The 21,678-nt window shown below is 38.2% G+C and overlaps 1 protein-coding gene across 2 annotated transcripts; it reads right to left on the bottom strand.

Moving 5' to 3' along the window:
- Positions 1-1,554: 1,554 nt before the first annotated feature.
- On the bottom strand, positions 1,555-20,697 carry LOC149820102 (MACPF domain-containing protein CAD1-like). Of its 2 annotated transcripts, none has more exons than XM_089982751.1 (7): positions 20,165-20,697; positions 16,473-16,711; positions 16,194-16,398; positions 13,356-13,433; positions 12,968-13,151; positions 4,163-4,326; positions 1,555-2,432 (listed from the first exon to the last, which is right to left on the bottom strand). In XM_089982751.1, exons 1-7 carry the CDS (start codon positions 20,420-20,422, stop codon positions 1,776-1,778), a joined length of 1,785 nt encoding a protein of 594 aa, XP_089838877.1. In that variant the 5' UTR covers positions 20,423-20,697; the 3' UTR covers positions 1,555-1,775. The 2 variants fall into 2 exon arrangements, with proteins under 2 accessions (XP_089838877.1, XP_089838878.1); XM_089982752.1 differs by having other exon boundaries at positions 16,203-16,398; positions 20,165-20,689.
- Positions 20,698-21,678: the final 981 nt, after the last annotated feature.

Raw genomic sequence — 21,678 nt, 5'->3', positions numbered from 1 at the left:
TTAAGATATGATGGCTAGTTCTAGGATATGTAGAAATTTTATTGCGTAAAAAGCATAAAAGAAGGTTTCACCCAAGTGGGTAGCATGTTAGTCATTTGTGTATGATGTGGGGGGTTCAAATCCCACACTCTATACACATTCCCAAGAAATCAACTCGGCTCAAGCTGAGCTGAGCCAAGCTCGAGCTTGAACATATGTTTTTTTGAATGAGCCAAGGTTTTTTAGCCTAAGCTCTGCAACTGGTGGCCGTCAGCCTCCTTAAGTCGTCAGAACCCCTAGCCAGTATGGCCAGATGCACATCATCGCCTATGTTTGTGGCATATCTTTTAAAATACAACAAAGAATATAGGATGTATATTTAATCAGAAGACAGGGTTTGACAAAATGTTTACAAGGTGTGTACTTGAGAGCGTAGACGAAGTTACTTTTATGTCTGATTGGGAGAAAAGAATTCAGATGTACGACCTTGAAGACCGTGTGTGGTTACAAAATTTATATGTAGAAAAAGAGAAGTGGGGCATTGACATATGGAATATAATACTTTTGTGCAGGTATGATAAGCACACAATCTTATGCAAAATTTTGCATGTAATAAGAAAATTCACTTGTATACTTGCGAATTGTTCTGTATAATGCGTAATGAGAAAATTTGCATGTAGTCAACTTTTGCATTACCATCGCAAAACTCTTGATGAAATTGACACCCTAATCTCCTATATATATAACAAAATTTGGACAGTAAAATGAAATCTCACATCTATCAAAGTCAATATCGTGCGGAATTTCATGAATTCCGCATCAAAAGTTTACTTTCACAACTATCACATGCAAAAATCTTGACAAATTTTGCACGTAAGGGATTTTGTAGGAATTGTAGCGATTATCATAACACATCTATGAAAATTGTGGGGATTTTGTGAAAGTAGAGCGGATTTCGCAAGTATAGTGTGCAAAATTTGTGATTTTTACATATATATATATATAATGCAAAATTCATTTATAGTGATATTTAACAAGATCGAGAGAGCATCACAACATAATGCGCAAAAGTCAAGAGATCTGCATGTTTTAAGGGTAAAATGGTCCTTCAAAAGTAAAAAACCTGTGAAATTTGACATTTGGCAAATTTTAAAATTTGTAAAACATTTCGAGAAACACATTAAATTTGCCAGACAGTATGGTCATTTTCTAAAAAATATATATGTGAACATATATTTAAGTGACGATTAAAGAAAAGAAAAAAGAAGTTTGTATGATTTCTCGTGACTTTGTTATAAAATATGCAATTTTACTAACATATTAGCGATTTTACGATTAATAAAATACCACATAAATAACATAATTTTTTGCACGCTTTTTTAGGACAACAAAAAACATGTACGAATGTGAATTTTAAGTGAGGTTTTGTCTTAGCCAACGAACGAAACAATATATCGTGCAAACTTAGTGAGGTGTAAAAAGTAAAAAGGTCCTAAAAAAATTTCTATTTGCAGTTTTAGACAGTTGGCGGATTTTAGAAATTTTAGGGCATTTGAGGAAACACATCATCGGTCATTTTTCAAAAAAAAAAAGAAGGAAAACCAGTGCCTTCCATATCATATAGCAACAAAAATAACAATGTACAATGTAATGACAAGTTGGTAACCTATAGTTAATTCCTATCAGAAGCCAAGAATAAAATCTACATATGAACAAGAGAACCTTGACTAGCACAAAGAATGCCAAACCACCCAACACAAGAGGGAAAATTATTCAAAGAATGACAAACTTTAAACTCAGTAGTTAAGTAACGAGTACTTTAGACGCAGAACAATCTTCCCCTTTTCAACCCCAAGCTTAGCTCCGGTGACCAACCAGTGCCCAGGCACATCCTGTGGCCCCTTTGTCATTTCTGTCAAATCCACAATTTTGTTGAATTTTCCAGCTTGTGAGCTTGTAGCATCAACTTTTTTATCTTCAACCTTTCGCACTTGATCCATCGAAGAAGTAGACGAAGTGGAAGCATCAACAGACTTATGACAAACATTTCTAGGATTGTGGTCCCAGACTGACCTTCTTATCGTACAACCCGGAACTCTTGAGAATAGCAATTTTAGGTGAAGGACACTCTTAGCTCCAAAATCCCAAACACCAAGTTGAGCACCAGTGACAATGTGAACACCAGATAAATCACCAATGCATGTCTCCGTGTTCTCAATTGGAGCAGTGCTAACATGAGAAAAGTTCTTCCATTTCACAGGCTCAAACCATCGGCTGTCTTGTTCTTCAGGACCCTGCCACTTAGGTGCCCCAATAGCTACATGAGTGTCCCAGTGAGGCTGTAGAATCTTTGGGAGGGATGCCAAGTGTTGCAAATGAATTGACAGCCGGTTCTGCTTGTTTCCTTCAAGGTAGAGCCTAAGTCCAGTCACTGGTTTACGCCCAACTGATATCTGTAAAACATTACATTCATAAGGATGCCGATTGTTATTGTCATCATTCTCATATACTAATTCGAAATAAAAAAAACAGATCAACATTCCAAGATGGGGTGCCACTTCTCTGTGCGGGCGACAGGATGAGGGATTTGGCATTTAGTTTAGTAGGTGTTTCTATGACCAGGAGATTAAAGATTGGACAGACATGATGTGCTGGATGGCTGCAAACCAGACTGTCACATGGATACGGCTGCAGATACAGACATGCAGCCATTTTTATGAAATTTTTAATATGATTAGTATATAAGGGGACACGATACAGTGGCCAAAATGGAGTATCCACGCTAGAGAGACCAGATAAGGTAGCTGATTCTGTCACGTGACAAATTGGGGCTGTTATGACAGCATCTCTCTACCTATCTCTGTTATGCTTTAGGGGTAGAACATTTCCCTAAGTATTGTATATGAAGCTTCAGGCCATCGCCAAGGGTGACAATTTGCTTTGGTTGGTATTTATAGATAAAATCAACACCCAGTCTAACTTGAAGAAAAGGGGAGCTCAGCAGGCAACATGTATCACCTATGCTATAATGAAGAGGAAGCCACTGCCCAGAGCCGGACCTGTAAAGAGGCCAATGAGGCTTGGGCCTCAGGGCCCCTGGGCCCAAAAAAATTTTAGGGGCCCATTTTTTAAGGCCAATGAGTATTGTTTAGGTAGTTTATATAAATATTTTATACATTTTTATTTAATGTAATATAAATATTTGGAATATTATATTTGTTTAATGTGAATGCAAATTTTATTGTTATTTTGATTCTTTAAAAAAATTCGGAGGCACTGCCCCCGAACTCCTACTATTAATAAGGGGCCCATTTTTTCCCTCCGCCTCAGGCCCCATAAAACACAGGTACGGCTCTGCCACTGCCCATATCTCGTGGTGTCGTCCATTCTTCCAAAGGTTCTTCGCTAAACACAGCCAAGTTTGCATGGTCGCCGCAAATGTTACTAAAAAACATGAACTGGAAACTCATTTGAAGTGATTGCTCTTATAAGCTTGGTGGTTCATGTGGCTTGAAAGGAATGACAGGATTTTCAAAGGCATATACTTGCACCATGAATCACTGCATCATTCGGTCTAAAGGGATATTGTAGCACGTATCAAAGCCAAATGGCCTGATGGTCATCCATTGTGGATTGGTTCGACTAGAATACGGAGATTGGATTGTTTCTAGTTTGCTTTTCCTATTGTTACTGGAGATATCTCCTTACTATTTTGCAGTTAATCTTTAATAAGAATGTCTTCTACTTAAGAAAAAAAAAACACACATTTACAACTGTCAATGCCATGGTATTTCACAAAAGAACAAAGATCTTTCTGGTCAAGTGTGGTAGCCGGGATGATAAAAGTTGCATCATCTTAGCCAAAGGGCCTTACATTTGAATTGTACTTGAATTCTTAAAATACCATCTACACATTGAAGTCACTTCATTCCAGACATGTACACCACTAACTACATTCAATGGATCATAAGCAAATCAACGAGACTTGTTAGATAGTAGGCATTGCATCAAAGTAGTTATAAGTTGGACAACACCCAAGAATCATGGATATTTCATAAGCACCAGGATCACTTAGTTTAGATTATTTTCTGCACATCCTGGTTCATGTTCAAATATTTTTTGATGTTTCCAAAATCACCAAATAATAAGAATATTCAACAATTACTAGGAAGGAATTCAATACCTGCTCTGAACTAACAAAGAGCTTTGCTCCCATCAGGCTAAACTGCAAAGATGGGCAAACAGGCTCTTTTCTCGGATGTCCAGCAAGATCACTTTGATCTGGTGCCCATACACGTGGGATCTGAAATTCCAAAAAATACTGCAGCTCCTCTATGGGTGGCTTGTCTGAATATATATTATGGTAAATGAATAAATAAACACATACTAACCAGAAAAAAATAAAATAACATTACTGGTATAAAATTTAGATATGAAGAATGTCAAGCAATACCCAATCTGTGGAACAAAAAAAGAAATAGGTATCAACATAGTCTACAATGTTTTATTAGAATAAATGAAAATGAATGCAACTGTTGCAGGAAAAAAAAAATCTATATTGAAGCTTCTTGAGGATTTGTGAGGAATGGAGAGCAAAGGAAACTGATTTAATGGTATGTGCCATAGCCCATAGGTAAGCATTCTAAACCCGTAGGTACCTGTTAGGATCCTGGTGGTTTAATGGCCTGACTTTATGCACCTAAAATCATCCTAGTACTTTTGGTGTATTGGTTAAGTACCAAAAGTATGGTATTAAAGCAACCTCCACATCTCGAGCTCAACCCCCGGAAGGAGAAACCTAGAAAAAGAGCTACCTAAACCAGAGTGAGAACAGCCAAAGATAGAAAGAGCTACTTGGAGTTAAGGCCAGAGTGAGAGCCATCCTAGCATGAGCCATCGAGGATGTCGGTTGTAGACCGTGATGGTTTGTTAGGATTATGGTAGTTTAAGGGCTTGACTCACCTTAATCACCCTAGGGCCTTTGGGGTATTGCTTAGTCACCTAATATTTGTTAAAATGTACACTCAAAATCAATATTGTAAGTATAAATATATATACTTATATACATAGAGATACGTATACATATATTATATGTATACGTATCTCTATATATAAGTATATATATTTATACATTTTTCTCCTTTTTTTACCCGAAAGGGTATTTTTGTCAATTTGCATTTTGCGCATATTCCATTTGGAATATGCTGTAATTTTTCCCATTATTTTTGTAATTCTTTTATGGTTTTATTTTTATTTTTTGCACTCTCAAAAAAGTGCATTGGGGGTCTCCCCAATAGAGTCGTTGGGGAGCCCCCAACGGTCACAATTGTGACCGTTGGGAGCTCCCCAACGACTCCTTTGGGGAGCCCCCTCTTGCACTCCTTCCTTCTTGTATAAATAGGGGTGTTCCCCCTTTGTATTCCCCAAGCTTGAGAGACTCAAGCATTTGCTTTTTATGAAATACATGCATTATTGCATGTTTATTATTTATACGCTTTTTGCGTATTTTGTTCAAGTGTTGTGAGAGTGCTTTTGTGCACTTCTTTTTCTAAAGTATTTGTGTGTATATGCGTATTGTCTCTTCGTAGACAATTTCACATGGTATCAGAGCCAGGTTGGTGATCAAGGATCGTGGGATTTTTCTTTTTCAAGTGCCTCGAAAACCGTGCCTTCGGATTCTTAGAAGTAGAAGTGGTGGATCTCGCTTCTCAAATATTTTAGAAGGATCTTGTGCAAGCTAGAAGTTGAAGCATTGTGTTGGTACGCCTCCCTCTCCTTTTCTTTACTCCATAATGGGTGAAAAAGAGTCTCACTTCGCGCTTGGCTTCAAGTTGAATGGGTCCAACTACCATATTTGGGCCGGGAACATGGAGGCTCACATAAAAGGTAAAGCATTATGGGGTTATGTGCAAGGTTCAATTCCGGAACCGGAACCCAAAATAACCATGATGGACGGAAATGAAATCAAGATTCTTGAGGGAGAAGAAATGATCAAAGCTCTTGAAGAATACTCCAAGAAGCACGACGAATGGGAAATGAAGAACTTCAAGATTCTTTCTTGGTTCTTCGCATCCGTCGAAACAAAGATTAATGCCAACATTATCAAGTTCAAGAAAGCATCGGAAGTTTGGCATTATCTCGAGAAAATGTATACATCAAGAGATCTTTCCCATAAGTATTACCTTCAAAAGAAGGCTCTCTCTCTTACTCAAGGTGAAATGTCCATTAGGGAATATTATGCCGACCTCTCCTCCATTTGGGATGAGCTTTCCATGCTTGAACCAAAATGGAGTGGAGAGGCAATTGAACTCCGCCACAAGCAACTTGAAGAAGATCGGTTCTTCAACTTTTTGAATGGGTTAAGACCGGAATTTGAACAAATAAGGTCATCACTTCTATCCTCATTTACCCCGCCATCTCTTGAAGATGTTCTCACCAAATTAAGTGGTGAGGAAACTCGTATGAGTTTATGTAAACAAGGACCAAATGTTCTTGTGGTTCCTTGTAATCATGAAGAAAACAATGAGGTTAATGCCGTATCAAGACCCGGAAATAATGTAAAGACCTATCGTCCTCCTCATTTTAAATTCCAAAATCAAGGAGGAGATGGTGGACAAAGAGGAAAGAGGGACTATAGCAAGACTATTTGTCACTTTTGTAAGGAACCGGGGCATATCAAGCCTGTATGTCCCAAATGGAAGAGACTTCTAGCTATGGCCACCACCGGTGTACCACAAAAGGAAGAGGCCTCATCAAGTGGGTCACTCTCGTTGAATCAAATAGTGGAGGCCCTTCAACCTCTTCTCAAGGGAGCCGTATCTACCTCTTCCATTCCAGGTAAAGTCTCTTGGCTTTTGGACTCAGGTGCATCTTTTCATATGTCCCCAAACATGTTTTCACTTTCCGATTTTTCAAAACATGCTTCTCCATCCTTTGTTTCCACTGCGGATGGAACCGCTCTTGAAATTAAAGGAATAGGTAATTTTGAAACTCAAGATTTTTTCATTTCAAAAATTAGATTTATACCTAAACTTAACTTAAACCTTCTCTCTGTTTCTCAACTCTCGGACTATGGCTGCGATATTAAATTTTCATATGACAAATGTTTAATACAGGATCGCCGGTCCGGGAAATTGATTGGGGAAGGCTTTAGAAAAGGAGACTTATACTATATGGAATCTCTCCAAGTTCCAAAATCTTTTTGTAATGTTGCCCGGAACAAAGATATAAACATATGGCACAAAAGACTTGGTCATCCTAATGTCACCAAGTTATCTTATCTACATTTTGCAAAGGATCTATGTAAAAGTTCTTTTTCCTGTAATGATTGTATTCTCGGAAAATGCAAAGTTTACCTTTTGAGCAAAGAACTATGTTCTCATCTAAAATCTTCGAAATTGTTCATTCCGATGTTTGGGGACCCGCACCTGTTGCTTCAAAAGGAGGCTTCTCTTACTATGTTATTTTTGTGGATGATTTCTCCAGATATTCATGGATATATTTCCTAAAGTACAAACATGAAGTTTTTACATGTTTTAAAATCTTTCACTCAATGATCAAGAATCAATTCAATAGTAATATAAAGATTTTTAGAAGTGATTCTGGAGGAGAATATCTATCCAACCAATTTAAAACTTATCTTGAGGATCACAGAATTATTCACCAAAGATCTTGTCCTAAAACCCCTCAACAGAATGGATTGGCCGAAAGAAAACATAGGCACATCATTGAGACCACTAGGACCCTGCTTATTTCTCAAAACATTCCTAAGAACTTTTGGGCTGAAGCAGCCCTCGCTTCTGTTTATCTGATAAATCGCTTACCATCTAGGATATTAGGAAAAATATCCCCTTTTGAGATCTTATATAAACTTGAACCTGATTATAATAGGTTACGTGTTTTTGGGTGTAAATGTTTTATACTTACGGATAAAAACGACAAGCTCTCTCCCAAAGCTATCCCCTGCGCCTTTCTTGGGTATTCCGAAACTCAAAAAGGGTTTTGTTGCTATGATCTTCGAGATGATAAGTTATATGTTTCTAGAAATGTAACGTTTTTAGAAAATGAGAGTGGATTTGAAAAAAATGTTTCTCAACAAGAAAATTTTGATTACTCATTCCTTTTTGATTTATTGGCTAATAACGATGATATATCTAGTGATGATGATGTATCATCAAACCACGATGAGGATGGTGATGTTGAAGAACATAACCCTCTCAATGATCAAGAAAACAGGATTTCAAGTGATCCGATAACCTACTCCCGTAGAAACCAAGGCACCTTTAGAAGTGCCATTGACCAATATAGTGAGCTTGTTCCTACTCTCGATCACCGAAGATCTGAGAGAAATAGGAGACCGCCAACTCGGTTTGTCTCTTTTGATTCTTTTTCACCCCGGTATAGGGCTTGTCTTAGTGCCATTCATTCTTATTTTGAGCCAAGGAATTTTGAAGAAGCTAAAAAATGTATAGAATGGCAAGAAGCCATGCAGAATGAACTTAGTGCTCTAAAAAGGGCTGAAACTTGGGATTTCCAAACTCTACCCATGGGAAAGAAAACTATAGGTTGTCGATGGGTTTTTAAAGTTAAAACTAAAAGCGACGGATCCCTGGAAAGGTATAAAGCTCGCTTAGTTGCTAAAGGGTATGGGCAAGAGTATGGAATTGATTATGAAGAAACGTTTGCTCCTGTAGCCCGAATGGTTACAGTTAGATGTCTCATTACTATTGCATCTATTAAAAATTGGAACAATTTTCAAATGGATGTGAAAAATGCTTTTTTAAATGGTGATCTTAACGAAGAAATATATATGGATGCCCCACCAGGCATGAAGATTCCTGAAAATAAAGTTCTTCGTCTTCGAAAGGCTCTCTATGGATTGAAACAGGCTCCCAAAGCCTGGTATGATAGATTTACCAGTGTAATGTTGGAAAATGGTTTCTCCTCATGCTATACTGACACTGCTCTATTTACTAAGAAATCTAAAGCAGGGATTGTCATATTATTGCTCTATGTTGATGATATGTTAATTACAGGTGATGCTGTTCGAGGAGTCAAGGGTATTAAGTCCGTCTTGACTTTAAAATTTGAGATGTCAGACTTGGGTTTTCTGACATATTTTCTTGGAATTGAGGTTGCTTATTCGCAACGTGGTTATTTTTTATCTCAGTCTAAACTTGCTTGTGAGATTATTGACAGATCCGGGATTTCTGATGACAAAGTATGCGAAACTCCTGAAGTTATGGGAGCAAAAATGAAAATTGACGATGGTGTTCCCTTAACCGATCCTACCCCTTACAGGCAGCTGGTAGGTTCGTTAATGTATCTTAGTATTACTCGACCTGACTTATCACATGCTATACACATCGCCAGTCAGTTTCAGCACGCTCCCACAACCGTTCATATGAGTGTTGTTCTTCGCATCGTCAGATACTTGAAGGGCACAGTAAATAAGGGAGTATTTCTATCTTCTTCTTCTGATTTAAAATTACTTGCTTATACTGACTCAGATTGGGGAGGTGACCCTAGTAACCGTCACTCCACCACTGGTTTTTGTGTTTTCCTTGGTGAATCTTTGATTTCATGGCGGTGTAAAAAGCAACAGAAAGTCTCTTTGTCATCCACTGAAGCTGAATACAGAGCCATGGCATCCACTACCATGGAAATTGTATGGATTCGACAACTTTTGGAAGATATGGGAGTACCTATCCAAGAACCAACAAAGCTGTGCTGTGACAATAAAAGTGCAATCTATATTGCCAAAAACCACACCTTTCACGAGCGAACAAAGCATATAGAGATGGACTGCCATTATGTCAGAGAAGAATACTTGAAGAAGGTCATTGATCTACCATACGTGACGTCTTAGTATCAACTTGCGGACTTCTTCACAAAAGCTCTTTGTTCGCCGAGATTTCATTTCCTTCTGGACAAACTTGCGGTTATCACACCGTAAGTTTGAGGGGGGGTGTTAAAATGTACACTCAAAATCAATATTGTAAGTATAAATATATATACTTATATACATAGAGATATGTATACATATATTATATGTATACGTATCTCTATATATAAGTATATATATTTATACATTTTTCTCCTTTTTTTACCCGAAAGGGTATTTTTGTCAATTTGCATTTTGCGCATATTCCATTTGGAATATGCTGTAATTTTTCCCATTATTTTTGTAATTCTTTTATGGTTTTATTTTTCTTTTTTGCACTCTCAAAAAAGTGCATTGGGGGTCTCCCCAAAGGAGTCGTTGGGGAGCCCCCAACGGTCACAATTGTGACCGTTGGGAGCTCCCCAACGACTCCTTTGGGGAGCCCCCTCTTGCACTCCTTCCTTCTTGTATAAATAGGGGTGTTCCCCCTTTGTATTCCCCAAGCTTGAGAGACTCAAGCATTTGCTTTTTATGAAATACATGCATTATTGCATGTTTATTATTTATACGCTTTTTGCGTATTTTGTTCAAGTGTTGTGAGAGTGCTTTTGTGCACTTCTTTTTCTAAAGTATTTGTGCGTATATGCGTATTGTCTCTTCGTAGACAATTTCACAATATTACCCAGGACAAAGTGGCCCCAGTTGACCTATGTCTAAGGCCAGCCTTGGTGGTAATCAAGTTGGCTGGGTAAAACATATCTTAACAAACTAAGGCCAACTAGATGTGTAACCCTAGTTTTGTGCCATAGTTGTAATCAGGCCCATGCTTGAACCTGATAGGATGTGGGGTCAGTGCAGCTTAGGCAGGTGTTTTCTGTAGGCCTAACTGCCTTGGAGATCCAACCCAAGTTTGACCTGAAATCTAACCCTAACTGCAAATGGCAAAGTATATGATCACTGAATGCTTATCTGGCCAGATATCCAACCCTAACTGCAAGTTGCAAAGTATATGATTATAGGAAACTAGCCTCACCTGATGTTCAACTGTAACGGTAAATGGCAAGATAAAACTACTAGAACTTTCTACATATCTCCAAAAGCTGCTTTTGTCATGAAATGGTGCGGATTCCAATGCACTTCAAGATGATCTCCAAGGCTCAAAACATTATACAAAACTTAAGAATCAAAAGACACGTATCAAAATGTAAAAATATAATTTTATTCATAATGGGCATTAAAAGAAATACAAAAATAAAATTACATTCAAGCCTCGCTACAATGCACTCAACTAAAAATAATACAAAACCCTAATACTACCCATCAATCTCTCACTTTAAGAGAAGGAGAAAGGCCTCAAATGGGACAGAGAGCTCCCAACGGCTAGAATTCTATCCGTTGGGGGCAAGTCAAATTAGTTTGACTAGCTCCCAACGGTTAGAGTTCCAGCCGTTGGAAGTAAGTCAAAGCTATTTTGACTTCTCCCATATATATATTATATATATTAAAATATATAAAATATATATCATTATATATATACATTATAATATATATATATATATATTACGTTAATCTTAACACCCCCCTCAAACTTACAGTGTCTTACTGTAAGTTTGAAATTATAAACGAAGAAACCTATTACACAATATGTCTTTATCTATGTCACATGGGTGTGGGTGCGGGGGTGCGACACTTTCAAAAAACTTGGGTGTGGGGGTGCGGCAAAATATATATATATATATATATATATATATATATATATATATATATATATATATATATATATATATATATATATATATATATATATATATTGTACAGGGGAGGGATCGAGCCCCCTCCCTACGCCCTCTTTGTGCAGGGGAGGGGTCGAGCTGATGAGTTGTGGAGGCTGAATAAGAGTTTTTACCCTTGCAAAAAGGGGGGTCCGGGGGGGCCGCCCTTGGCGGGGGGGGGGGGCAACGCCCCCCAGAACAAAATTTTTTTTTTAATAAAAAAATTGGACACAATTTTTTTTTAATAAAAAAGTTGGACACAAATGACCCTAGGTGCGGTCAACGCACCCAGGGTCAGGTTGACCGCACCCGCACCCGCGTCGATGCGGGTGCGGCACCCTGCTAGCCGAAACCCTGTGACATAGGTCTTTATAGTCTTCATCAAGTTTTTTCATTTGGAGCTTCTTCAAGGAGTGCTCATTCATATGCTTTATTATATAAAGGATCTTCAATATCATCAATCCTTGATACTCTCGAAATGTCTTTAAAATCATTCATCACGCCAATATTTGAAAAATATGTAAAGAGAGCAAAAAAAATTCACATGGTGGTACACATGAAATGATGAACTACAAATCATTTGAGGAAAATGGCAGCTTGACTGAATGGACATACAAGATAATACACCCCAATATCTGGTCGTTAACAAGGACAGTTGGCCTGGAACATCCATGAAGTGTATAGGCACCAATATTATTGCAATTTGGAGGCTTTACTAATTTGTAACTTCTCTTAATTTCTTTCTTTGTTATTTTATGGAGAGGGTCAAGTTACAAAACTCTTGCTTCTCTCTCCACTATTTACATCACTTCTCAAATCTACTTCCTTCCCTAGCAACTTTAGGCCCATAGAAAGAAACATCTTAAAAGTGAATAAGAAGTTAATGATAAAAGCTATTTGTGAAAATTGTTGACAACATAAGCGCAACAATTATTGTGCAATGAACATAGAACATAGATATTTCCAAATGATCAATGTGGATACATGGATAATGTTTGCTAGAAAATTATAATATCCAATGAATATGCAGTTAGCTTACAATACTAAAAACTCAAGGTTGATTTAAGTAAAGAACACACTAGTTTTAACCACGGCATACCAATTAGGTTCTTTTCCTATCATTTGATACATGCAAGATAAAAGAAGTTATTTTCAATAGAAAGAGATATGCATGGACTGAAATAAGAAATAAGGAATGAAATCGTTGCTTCCACTAGCTAATGAAATCTAGAATTAGAAAAAAATGGATTATCAAGTAAATGATAACCAATCCATCAATCACCAAATAAAGTAACAACATAAAGAACATGGTCAGCTTAAACAAAATTCTTACACTCTAGATAAAGCTCAATTGCACGTGTAAGGTGATTTTTTCCTGGTACACCATTAAGTAGGGAGGAAATGGGCAAGAAAGTCATGTTGATGACATCAGGAGCAGGATATACAGTGGCCTGCCATTTGGCAAGACTTTGAACAAGATCATCACCCCCTCTCCGCCTGAAAATGACTGTAACATCCTGCAGCCAATAAGTAGATTTGCCCAATCAGATACTAACCATGCTCTGATGGAAAACCTGAGGTTATAAGCATGACATCATTGCCATTTCATATGATTACATTAACAACTAATTTTATGAAGAGAAAGAATAAAATGTTTGAATAAAGTAATGCATGAATGATTAGGTAATGAGCCTATTCATTATCAAACTGCAAATATTTACCTCTTTGCCACTTAGATATGGAGCGCTTGAAGGCTGAGGATGCACTTCTTGGCAGTTGAAATTAAACTGATCTGCAACCTGTATACTTAGTAATTAACAGCAACCTCGACATAGCACTTTCCAAAGTAATATTGCTGTTTGACCTGTTGAGACTTATGTAATATAGGTGTTTTACTTTTTCTTGTACCACCCCTTTAGGATAAACATTCTTTTGTACATTACCTTAATGCTAAGGGGTAATTTAGTCCTATATTTTCTTTAGTTTCCTTCTACTTTGTATCTTTGGGAGAGTCAACCTATATTAAATAAGGGGACTCAGTTTTCTTAATAGAAGTGAACAACGAGTACTTCTTCTCTCTTTTGTGCTTCTTGCTAAAACCCTAACCACACTAAATCTGCAAGTTTGTTTTATAGTTTCAGAGTGAGGGAACACATTGAAGAGAAGCAGCTGGTTGTTGGAGAGGAGAAGCTTGAAGGAGAACTCAGATTTGGTTGTACCTGTGCTGACATCATCCATTGAGGAACGCCTGGTCCAGTCTGGTCAGGTTTGGTTAGTTTGAGTTTGGAGCTTGCTAGGGTTTGATTTTAGAAGTCATAAAAATCAAACCCCATTGGATTTAGAGTTGTATTGGTTTCTTAGTGGATTTTTCAATAATTTCTGAGTTTCTTGGAAATCCCATGCCAGTTTTGAGAAAACCCTTAAATCTGATTTTTGGTTATTAAGGGTTTGGATTGCTCCTATTTAGGTTGTTTTTGAGTTGGGAATGCTTCTAAATCAATTTTGTGCTCAGTTTTTGGTTTAATACTGAGTTTTGATGAAATTTTAGGGTGTTCACATCCTGCGTAGTCTATTTTGTCTTTCTAAGCATATTTTGGACATCGGGTAAGCTGATTTAGTGTGGTACCTCTGCTGTTTCAATTTGGGGGTGTGAACAGACCTATTTGGGTGGATAAGGTGTGGTTTTCTTAGCAGTTTGCCTGTATAGTGGTGTGCTTTTTTTGTGTTCAGATTTGTGCACTTTTGAATTGAGTATTTTGTCTAGCACGTTGGGATATTATGCTTGTTTTCGTTGTTGGCTGAGATCTATTTGTTGTTACATATCTATAGTGCTTGTCTTGCATTGATTTCAGACTTGTGCAGTTTTCTTTTGTGTAGTTGGGGGTTGTGAGATATAGAGAATGAGGCAATTCAGATTATCCCAGTGAAGCTGGATGGGACAAATTATACGTATTGAGATGACTTTATGACAGCCGTAATAGTAGGAAAAGGGCTTGGAGGGTACTTGGATGGCTCAAAGGTGAAGCCCAAGCCCACTAATGAGGATTTTGACAAAGCAATAGATGAATGGGTTGTGAAGAATGCAAGAGTCAAGGCTTGGATTCTAAGTCCAGTAAAGCATAGAATGGCTAGTTTCAAGAGGTCAAAAAAGCTCGGGCGTACCTAAGACAAGTCTACAAGCAAGAGAATTAGGCAAGGCATTATCAACTCACTCAAAAATTAAGGAGTATGCGCCAAGAAAATAAGTCAATTAAAGAATTTTATTTGGATATGCAAAGAATTTGAGATGCCCTTGCACTTATGGAGGATCAAACAAAATGTGAAAAATGTGCGAAGTGTGAGACATGTACTTTATGTCAAACTTGTCTGGGGCTTCTTGACCAACATAGAAAAACTGATAGGGTTATTGAGTTTCTTATGACACTCAGACCAGAGTTTGATGAAACAAGGAGTGTCATTTTGCATTGTTCTCACTTACCCTCTGTCACTAGGCTCTTAGCAGAGTTAATTGCAGAAGAGACCAATATGAAGTCTCTTAAAACTATTAGTTGGAAGTCTCATATGCTTAACTATATCCAGACCAAATATTACCTATGTAGTTCACGTAATCAGTCAATTTATGAGTGCTCCCAGAATAGTTCACTTAGTCGTTGTACTCAGGATCATCAGGTATGTAAGAAACACAATGCACTATGGGATGTTCTTCTCGTCCTACTGTGATACAGTGTTAAGAGCCTTTTGTGATGTTGATTTTGGAGGCTCTACTCGGGATCGGCTCTCCACTACTGGCTTCTATATTTTCTTGGAAGTTCCCTGATTTCATGAAAAAGCAAGAAATAACAGAGGGTTGCTTTATCCACAGTGGAAGCAGAATACAGACCTATGGCTCAAGTTACAGTTGAGATTATTTGGATACGATGGTTATTGGATGAGTTGAGAATCTCCAGTGTAGACAAGACTCAGTTATATTGTGACAATATGAGTGTTATTCATATTACAAAGAATTCGGAATTTCATGAGCGAATCAAACACATTGAAATAGATTGTCATTATATAAAGAGACCTTATGAAGATGGAGTTATTGCTTTGGAGCATGTGAGCTCAAAGAATCAAATTGAAGATGTATTTATGAAGACTCTTTCTCCTTCACATTTCAATACCTTTCTTTACAAACTCCGAATGATTCCATTACAGCATCCCAAGTTTGAAGGGGAGTGTTCAGACTTGTGTAATATACATGTTTTACTTTTTCTTGTACTACCCCTTTAGGATAAACATTCTTTTGTACATTACCTTAATGCTAAGGGTAGTTTAGTCCTATATTTTCTTTAGTTTCCTTCTACTTTGTATCTTTGGGAGAGTCAACCTATATTAAATAAGGGGACTCTCAGTTCTCTTAACAGAAGTGAACAACGAGTACTTCTTCTCTCTTTTGTACTTCTTGCTAAAACCCTAACCACACTAAATCTGCAAGTTTGTTTCAGGAAGCATATCTTTTGCACATGAAAATAAAGAATAGAATAGAATAGAATAGAATAGAAAAGTAAAACAAAAGTTACCAAACTAGCCTTGTCTTTGAATTTGAGTGGACCTGAGCTATGCTGATTTTCAAAGTCTAAAAACCTCTGATCACCGATTTCTTTTATATAGAAACTTATTTCAGATGCTGATAGCAAAGATGAATGATCCTGCTTGATATAGACTACATCTCTACCGCCAATGGTAGAAGATGTAATAATATGTGTACCAAAGCTCTCAATAAAACTGAAAAAGTAGAAGAAGGTTGCATTAGTTAGAACAAAAAGAGAAGCACCACTTGAAGATATCAAAATGTTTACCTTGCCAAGGACGATGGTTCCCATGTATGTGGAACAGCTCGCCTAACATCTTCTTGCAAAATCAAGTCAGATTTTTCCAACTTTACCACAAACAGTGAAATGAAGAACCCATCCATGGCAAGGGCTTTTGTAGCAGCTGCATCCACTTGCCAAGAACCAGTGAAGTTGAACATAGCATTGAAGCTGCCAAGAGGGTTACTACTAGATATTCCTGCCATCTTGTTGAAATACTCTGCCATCTAAAAATGCATGATATGCTGGATCAAGACCATGAGTTATCACAAAATATTTACATAAATTTTATCTTTTCAACTAAATTATATGTAAATTTACTCTTTTCATTTAGAAAGGGCAACTGCTACAATTAAAAATAAATACAATAAGATGCTCATGAACTTTCCCCACCTGACCTCTATACAACAAAAAACAAAAACATGGAGGGTATAGAGAATGAGAACCACTTGATTTATTGAACCAAATTTTCACAAGAGCAAATGGATTTTGGAGATCAGTCTGAACAATCAAATTAGTATACCATCTACAGCAGTGTGATTATATCAAAGAACGTCTATTAATATTTCAAACAGAATAACCCTTGAAAATAGTCAAATAAATGAGAAATTTCACTAGAGTTTTCCATCTTCCACCCGTCACTCTTGCTCTGCTTATGGAATCACCGTTAAGGCCCTTACTAGAAGATTCAGATTATTGTCTCATAAACTTATATCCAAACACAAATGACTTTATTGAAGGCAGCTAGTGTTTAAAGATCTTGGCTGATTAGGTCATCTATGTTATTAATTATAACAAGGTACTAGATTTTGTAAATGAATCTTGGAAAAACTTTTGATTTGGTTGATTGGGCATTCCATCTTTCTGCATAGAGAGCATAACCCTGCTCTTTAAAAAACTGCATTTTAATTATGATTTCAAGGGCATCAATTTCAGTAAACAAAAATGGCTTTAACAGCTTCTACATTTCTTTGAGGTGAAAACTACATTAAGGTGATCCCTTATTGTCTATGTCACATGGATAGAGATGTGGGAGTGGGACAAGATGCAGATACGGTTAGTACGCTACTATAATTTTGAAAAAATAGGACACGGGGACACGGCCGTACACACACATAGATGTGTGTGCGAGTGTGTGCATAAAACATCAATTTTAAATAACTACAATTAGGAACATCAAATAATGAAACTAAGTTGAAATTGAAATGTAATGTAATTGATGACAAATTTTAAAAGAAAAATAACTTAAGTGAATATGAAATAAGTAAATAAGATCATAAAAGAAAATAGATAAAGTTAATGAGACAATGTTAACTATGCATGAAACTGGTTTGACTATGTCGATAAAGTGTCATATCATGTCCGAGTGTCGTGTTGTGTTGTGTCAATACAAGATACGCATGATAAGTATCTGTGTGACATAGCTTAGATGTCCTCTCTTTGTGTCAAAATCTAAGGGCCAAGCCCGCACGAATATTCGGCTCTATAGATATGCACAAGCACAGAAGTTGGAGATTGAGTAGCTAGTGAAAGAGGTACTCTTAGATGGGATCATCAAGGCACGTAGGAGAACCGTGTGTTGAGTGTTTGACCCCGGAGGTGACAAGGATCAATTGTTGCAACAGTTTTTCTAGAGTTGTCGCTTTGAAGGCAAGGCGTGTTTGAGAGTGGTGGATTGTTACGAACCATTTTTCAGCTCTAATTTTGATCTGCCACAGTACTAGATCTGTCCCAGAGGAGCCCCCCAAAGTATCCCATGCTAATAAGGACTATGCACTAATTATCAAAGTCCACCCCAACCTAGAGTCATGCCCAGCCTGAGACTCTGGTGGAATGCCTCCCTAAAGTCCTCTCTAGAGTATGAATGTGGATGTATCTTTTCTCCTTTACCCCTTTATGTTTCTATAAATAGGGATGTATAGTTACTTTATTTCTTAATGAGATTTATTTATTGAGTTCAACTTCTAAATTTCGTTCTTGGTTTGTGTGATTGCTCCTTAAAGGAAAGGCTCTACTCTTTCACCCGTCTATCCATCCCTACTCATCATCGGCTAGTCGGAAACATATTTCTCTCTTCCAATAGTGCCTTCGCCATCCGCCTCATTTTCTATCCCCATCAGGTGAGACATCCGACACTCTCTCCCTGTCGATTTTCCCCTTGGCCTCTATCCAGAGAGATGCACAGCCCCCCTCGCATTGAGTCCCTGCCCAGGACTCACCCCTTCTCCTTCATGGCTCACATGACCATGTCCTTGGTCGGGGATACGACCCTAGTCCATGCTCGGCCAGGTCAGCCCTGACTGTGTCCTCCTCCCTAAGACATAGCCTTCCCTTCTTCCTTGTTGTGCACCTGCAAGCGTCCCTGCCTCCATCCGTGGTGCGAATCGCTGAGCCGCACCCCTCTTCGTGCGTTGGACCGATAGAATTGATCCTCCTAGAGTTTAGGTTCTACCAGCACACCATCTATTTATAATTCTCTAAGGTAGAGTTCTTATCCATCAAAGAATCTCATATGGTTCTTATTTCTCATATAATATGGGATTATGAACAAGAGTCCAAAAAGATACTTCTTTACGTGGCAAGGTGAGTCCTAGTCCAACAGGGACTCATTCAAGCCACAATCAATAGTATGTTGAACAAATGTTTGATTGTTTGGCTTTATGTTTTTGTCAATTAGAATCCTTTGGTTGAAAAAAATGAAGAATATAGGAAACATATGTGTGCAACACCCTGTCCTCAATCTATGCCCAAACTGCAGGGAAATACAAACTCTAACATCTTATTTATTTGAATACAGCACTACATTCTAAAATATGTTTAGCCATGCCGTTTAATTCCCAGTGACACACTCAATTTAAGCGAACACTGGCATGGCAAAGTAAACTGTTGCATATGATAAAGAATAACAAAGTTAAACTAAAGCATCTTCCAGTCAACTTCTAGGAGATCCATTAGAAGGCTTTGTAACTTCAGATACAAACACTTGCAGAAAGTACTATCAACGCAACGATCGTACTGTGCGTAAACAGTTCTATGCCAATCCCATTATAGTATGCGTTCGCAATTAAGAACGGGTCCTGAAACCACCAGGAACACATTTATGTATGACTACCCAATGCAATTGACTGCTAGCTGTATTGATCTGTCGTTGCCTTCTAATAACACAGACAGCAAAACATGCTCCACGTTCTCTGATTTTCTAAATACGCAGCATGAAGAGACGCAGAATCAACAAATCCAGCTCGACCGGAATTCGACGGCTTCAGCAAGGATGAAAGGAACTCCAAGTGAAGGTGAAGATCAGTTTGTTTTTCCAGCTGCTGATCCAAACTCAAAGTATCAAACTAATTTTCAAGTTAACACACGACAACAACAAAAATTCCAGTGTTGGTATACTTGCAGTAATCTAAAATCACCCATCACCAAAGCCATCTAATGGACCTAAAAAACAGGCCAGAACCTAAGTATAAGAGTTGATCCGCGTTCGAACAACGGTTATCAGCCACGAGGAATCGATTAAAAGGAAAAAACGATAGACTGCGAACAAATTGCAGCGGAAAATCTCCGAGAAGAAGAAGAAGATGATCAGGAGAAGCCGATCTTCGAGACCGGTACCCGGAAAACCATAAAAAAACGGCCAAGAGATCGAGAAATCGTCCAGGAAGAAGAGGATCTCGTACCTCATGAAAGGAGCAGACGGGGTTGGTGCGGCGGCAGCGGTCCCCGGGGCGGAAGCCGATGTCGACGGAGACGTTGGGGACGATGAGGGAGTCGGAGAAGGCGAGATCTCGGGTGTTTTGGTCGTCGATGTGGACCAAGCGGGAGCCGTTGATGCCCTTGCAGTAGAGGAGGCGGATGTCGGAGGTGACATCGAAGCCTCGACCCAGCGCCTGTATGGAGTTGAGCAAGGTGGTGAACAATGGCGGATTCCCGTCCATCTAGACAGAAGGCGGAGCCACCAAACCGAAGAAGAAGAAGAAGAAGAGGATGAGCATCAGAGAGAGAGATTCTCAGCCACCACCATTACTCAGAGGGGGGGAGGGGTTAGAGAAAACGGGAATTTGACCGTCTTACAACCGCGTTATCTTTGTGTCAGAATGTCGAGAGAGAGAGAGAGAGAGAGAGGTTTGGTTATGGTCAATTTCCGCCCCCACCACCTAACTCCTCTCCTCTCTCTCTCTCTTTTCTTGCGTCGGAAGACGGCTCTTACACAAGTCTTCCAAGTTGCTTTTTCTTCTCTTCTTACGTAGGAACACGAATCTCTTACAAGCAAAACCCCAGATTCTCTCTCTCTCTCTCTCTCTTACATTATTAACACTCCAAACCAGTCAGATGTCCGACCCATTTCGATTTTCCAAATCCACCATACATATACAGAGGATGAGTGAGTCACCAGAATATGATCGGCTTTAGTTTTTTAAATATATAATAACAAATTTGTGCCTAGATAGATATATTTATTTCACAACCAAAAGCGATCATGTATTGGTTGACGCACCCCATAAGCCAAATATTGGCCCAGTGACAACATCAGCAATTCCTCAAGGAAGAGGAATATCCAAGTGAGGGTCCGGGTTAGATGTACAAAGTCACAAATCCCAGCCTAGATCTATAGAAATGATACCCAGGTTTTTAAAATTCGATTGGATAAGAATTCCCAAACTAGACATTTGGTTATTGAGATGCAGATTTAAGAGTGCATTTTTTTTTTATGTATCGCCCGCTGCATATAATGTGAACACTAGATTTAAAAGGGAAATTGGTTAAATTTGTCTGTCGCTAAATCTCGAAAGTGCGAGCTTTATTAGGCCAATTTAACTCTGCAAATGCATTCAATATGATCCACATAATAGCAAATGCACTTTCGGTGGTTTCAATGTAAAAAAACAATTTTTTTACTATTAAAAATTGTGAGGATTTTGCAGGAGTCCCGAATGGATGCAATCACATGGCACAAATTTTGTGCATTAAACACCCGATAGCCCTCCATCAGGCCTTGGGCCTACTACTGACAGGCCTGTTTTCAATATGGAGGGAGATAAGTGCTTAGTGCATAAATATTTGTGCAATCATATTGCACCTGAACTAGAAAATCTGCCAATATTATAACATGTTTTTGACTAAGCAAACCATATAAATCACATCCGTAAGGCTTGAATACAAAAGTGAAGGAATTGGTGATTTCGACTAGAGG

Source organism: Nuphar pumila, chromosome 12, assembly GCF_984573655.1.
Source record: "Nuphar pumila chromosome 12, dmNupPumi1.hap1.1, whole genome shotgun sequence".
Taxonomy (NCBI): domain Eukaryota; kingdom Viridiplantae; phylum Streptophyta; class Magnoliopsida; order Nymphaeales; family Nymphaeaceae; genus Nuphar; species Nuphar pumila.
Note: the sequence above shows the minus strand (reverse complement) of the source record. Positions and strands in the feature narration are given on the sequence as shown.

Bases quoted from the DNA above. Each gene is read 5' to 3' on its own strand.
- LOC149820102 (XM_089982751.1), bottom strand. From the start codon at position 20,422: ATGGACGGGAATCCGCCATTGTTCACCACCTTGCTCAACTCCATACAG. The intron at 13,434-16,193 runs GTAACTTTTGTT...CTAAGTATACAG, and splicing joins TCAAAGACAAGGCTAGTTTG to GTTGCAGATCAGTTTAATTT. The intron at 13,152-13,355 runs GTAAATATTTGC...TATTGGCTGCAG, and splicing joins CATATCTAAGTGGCAAAGAG to GATGTTACAGTCATTTTCAG.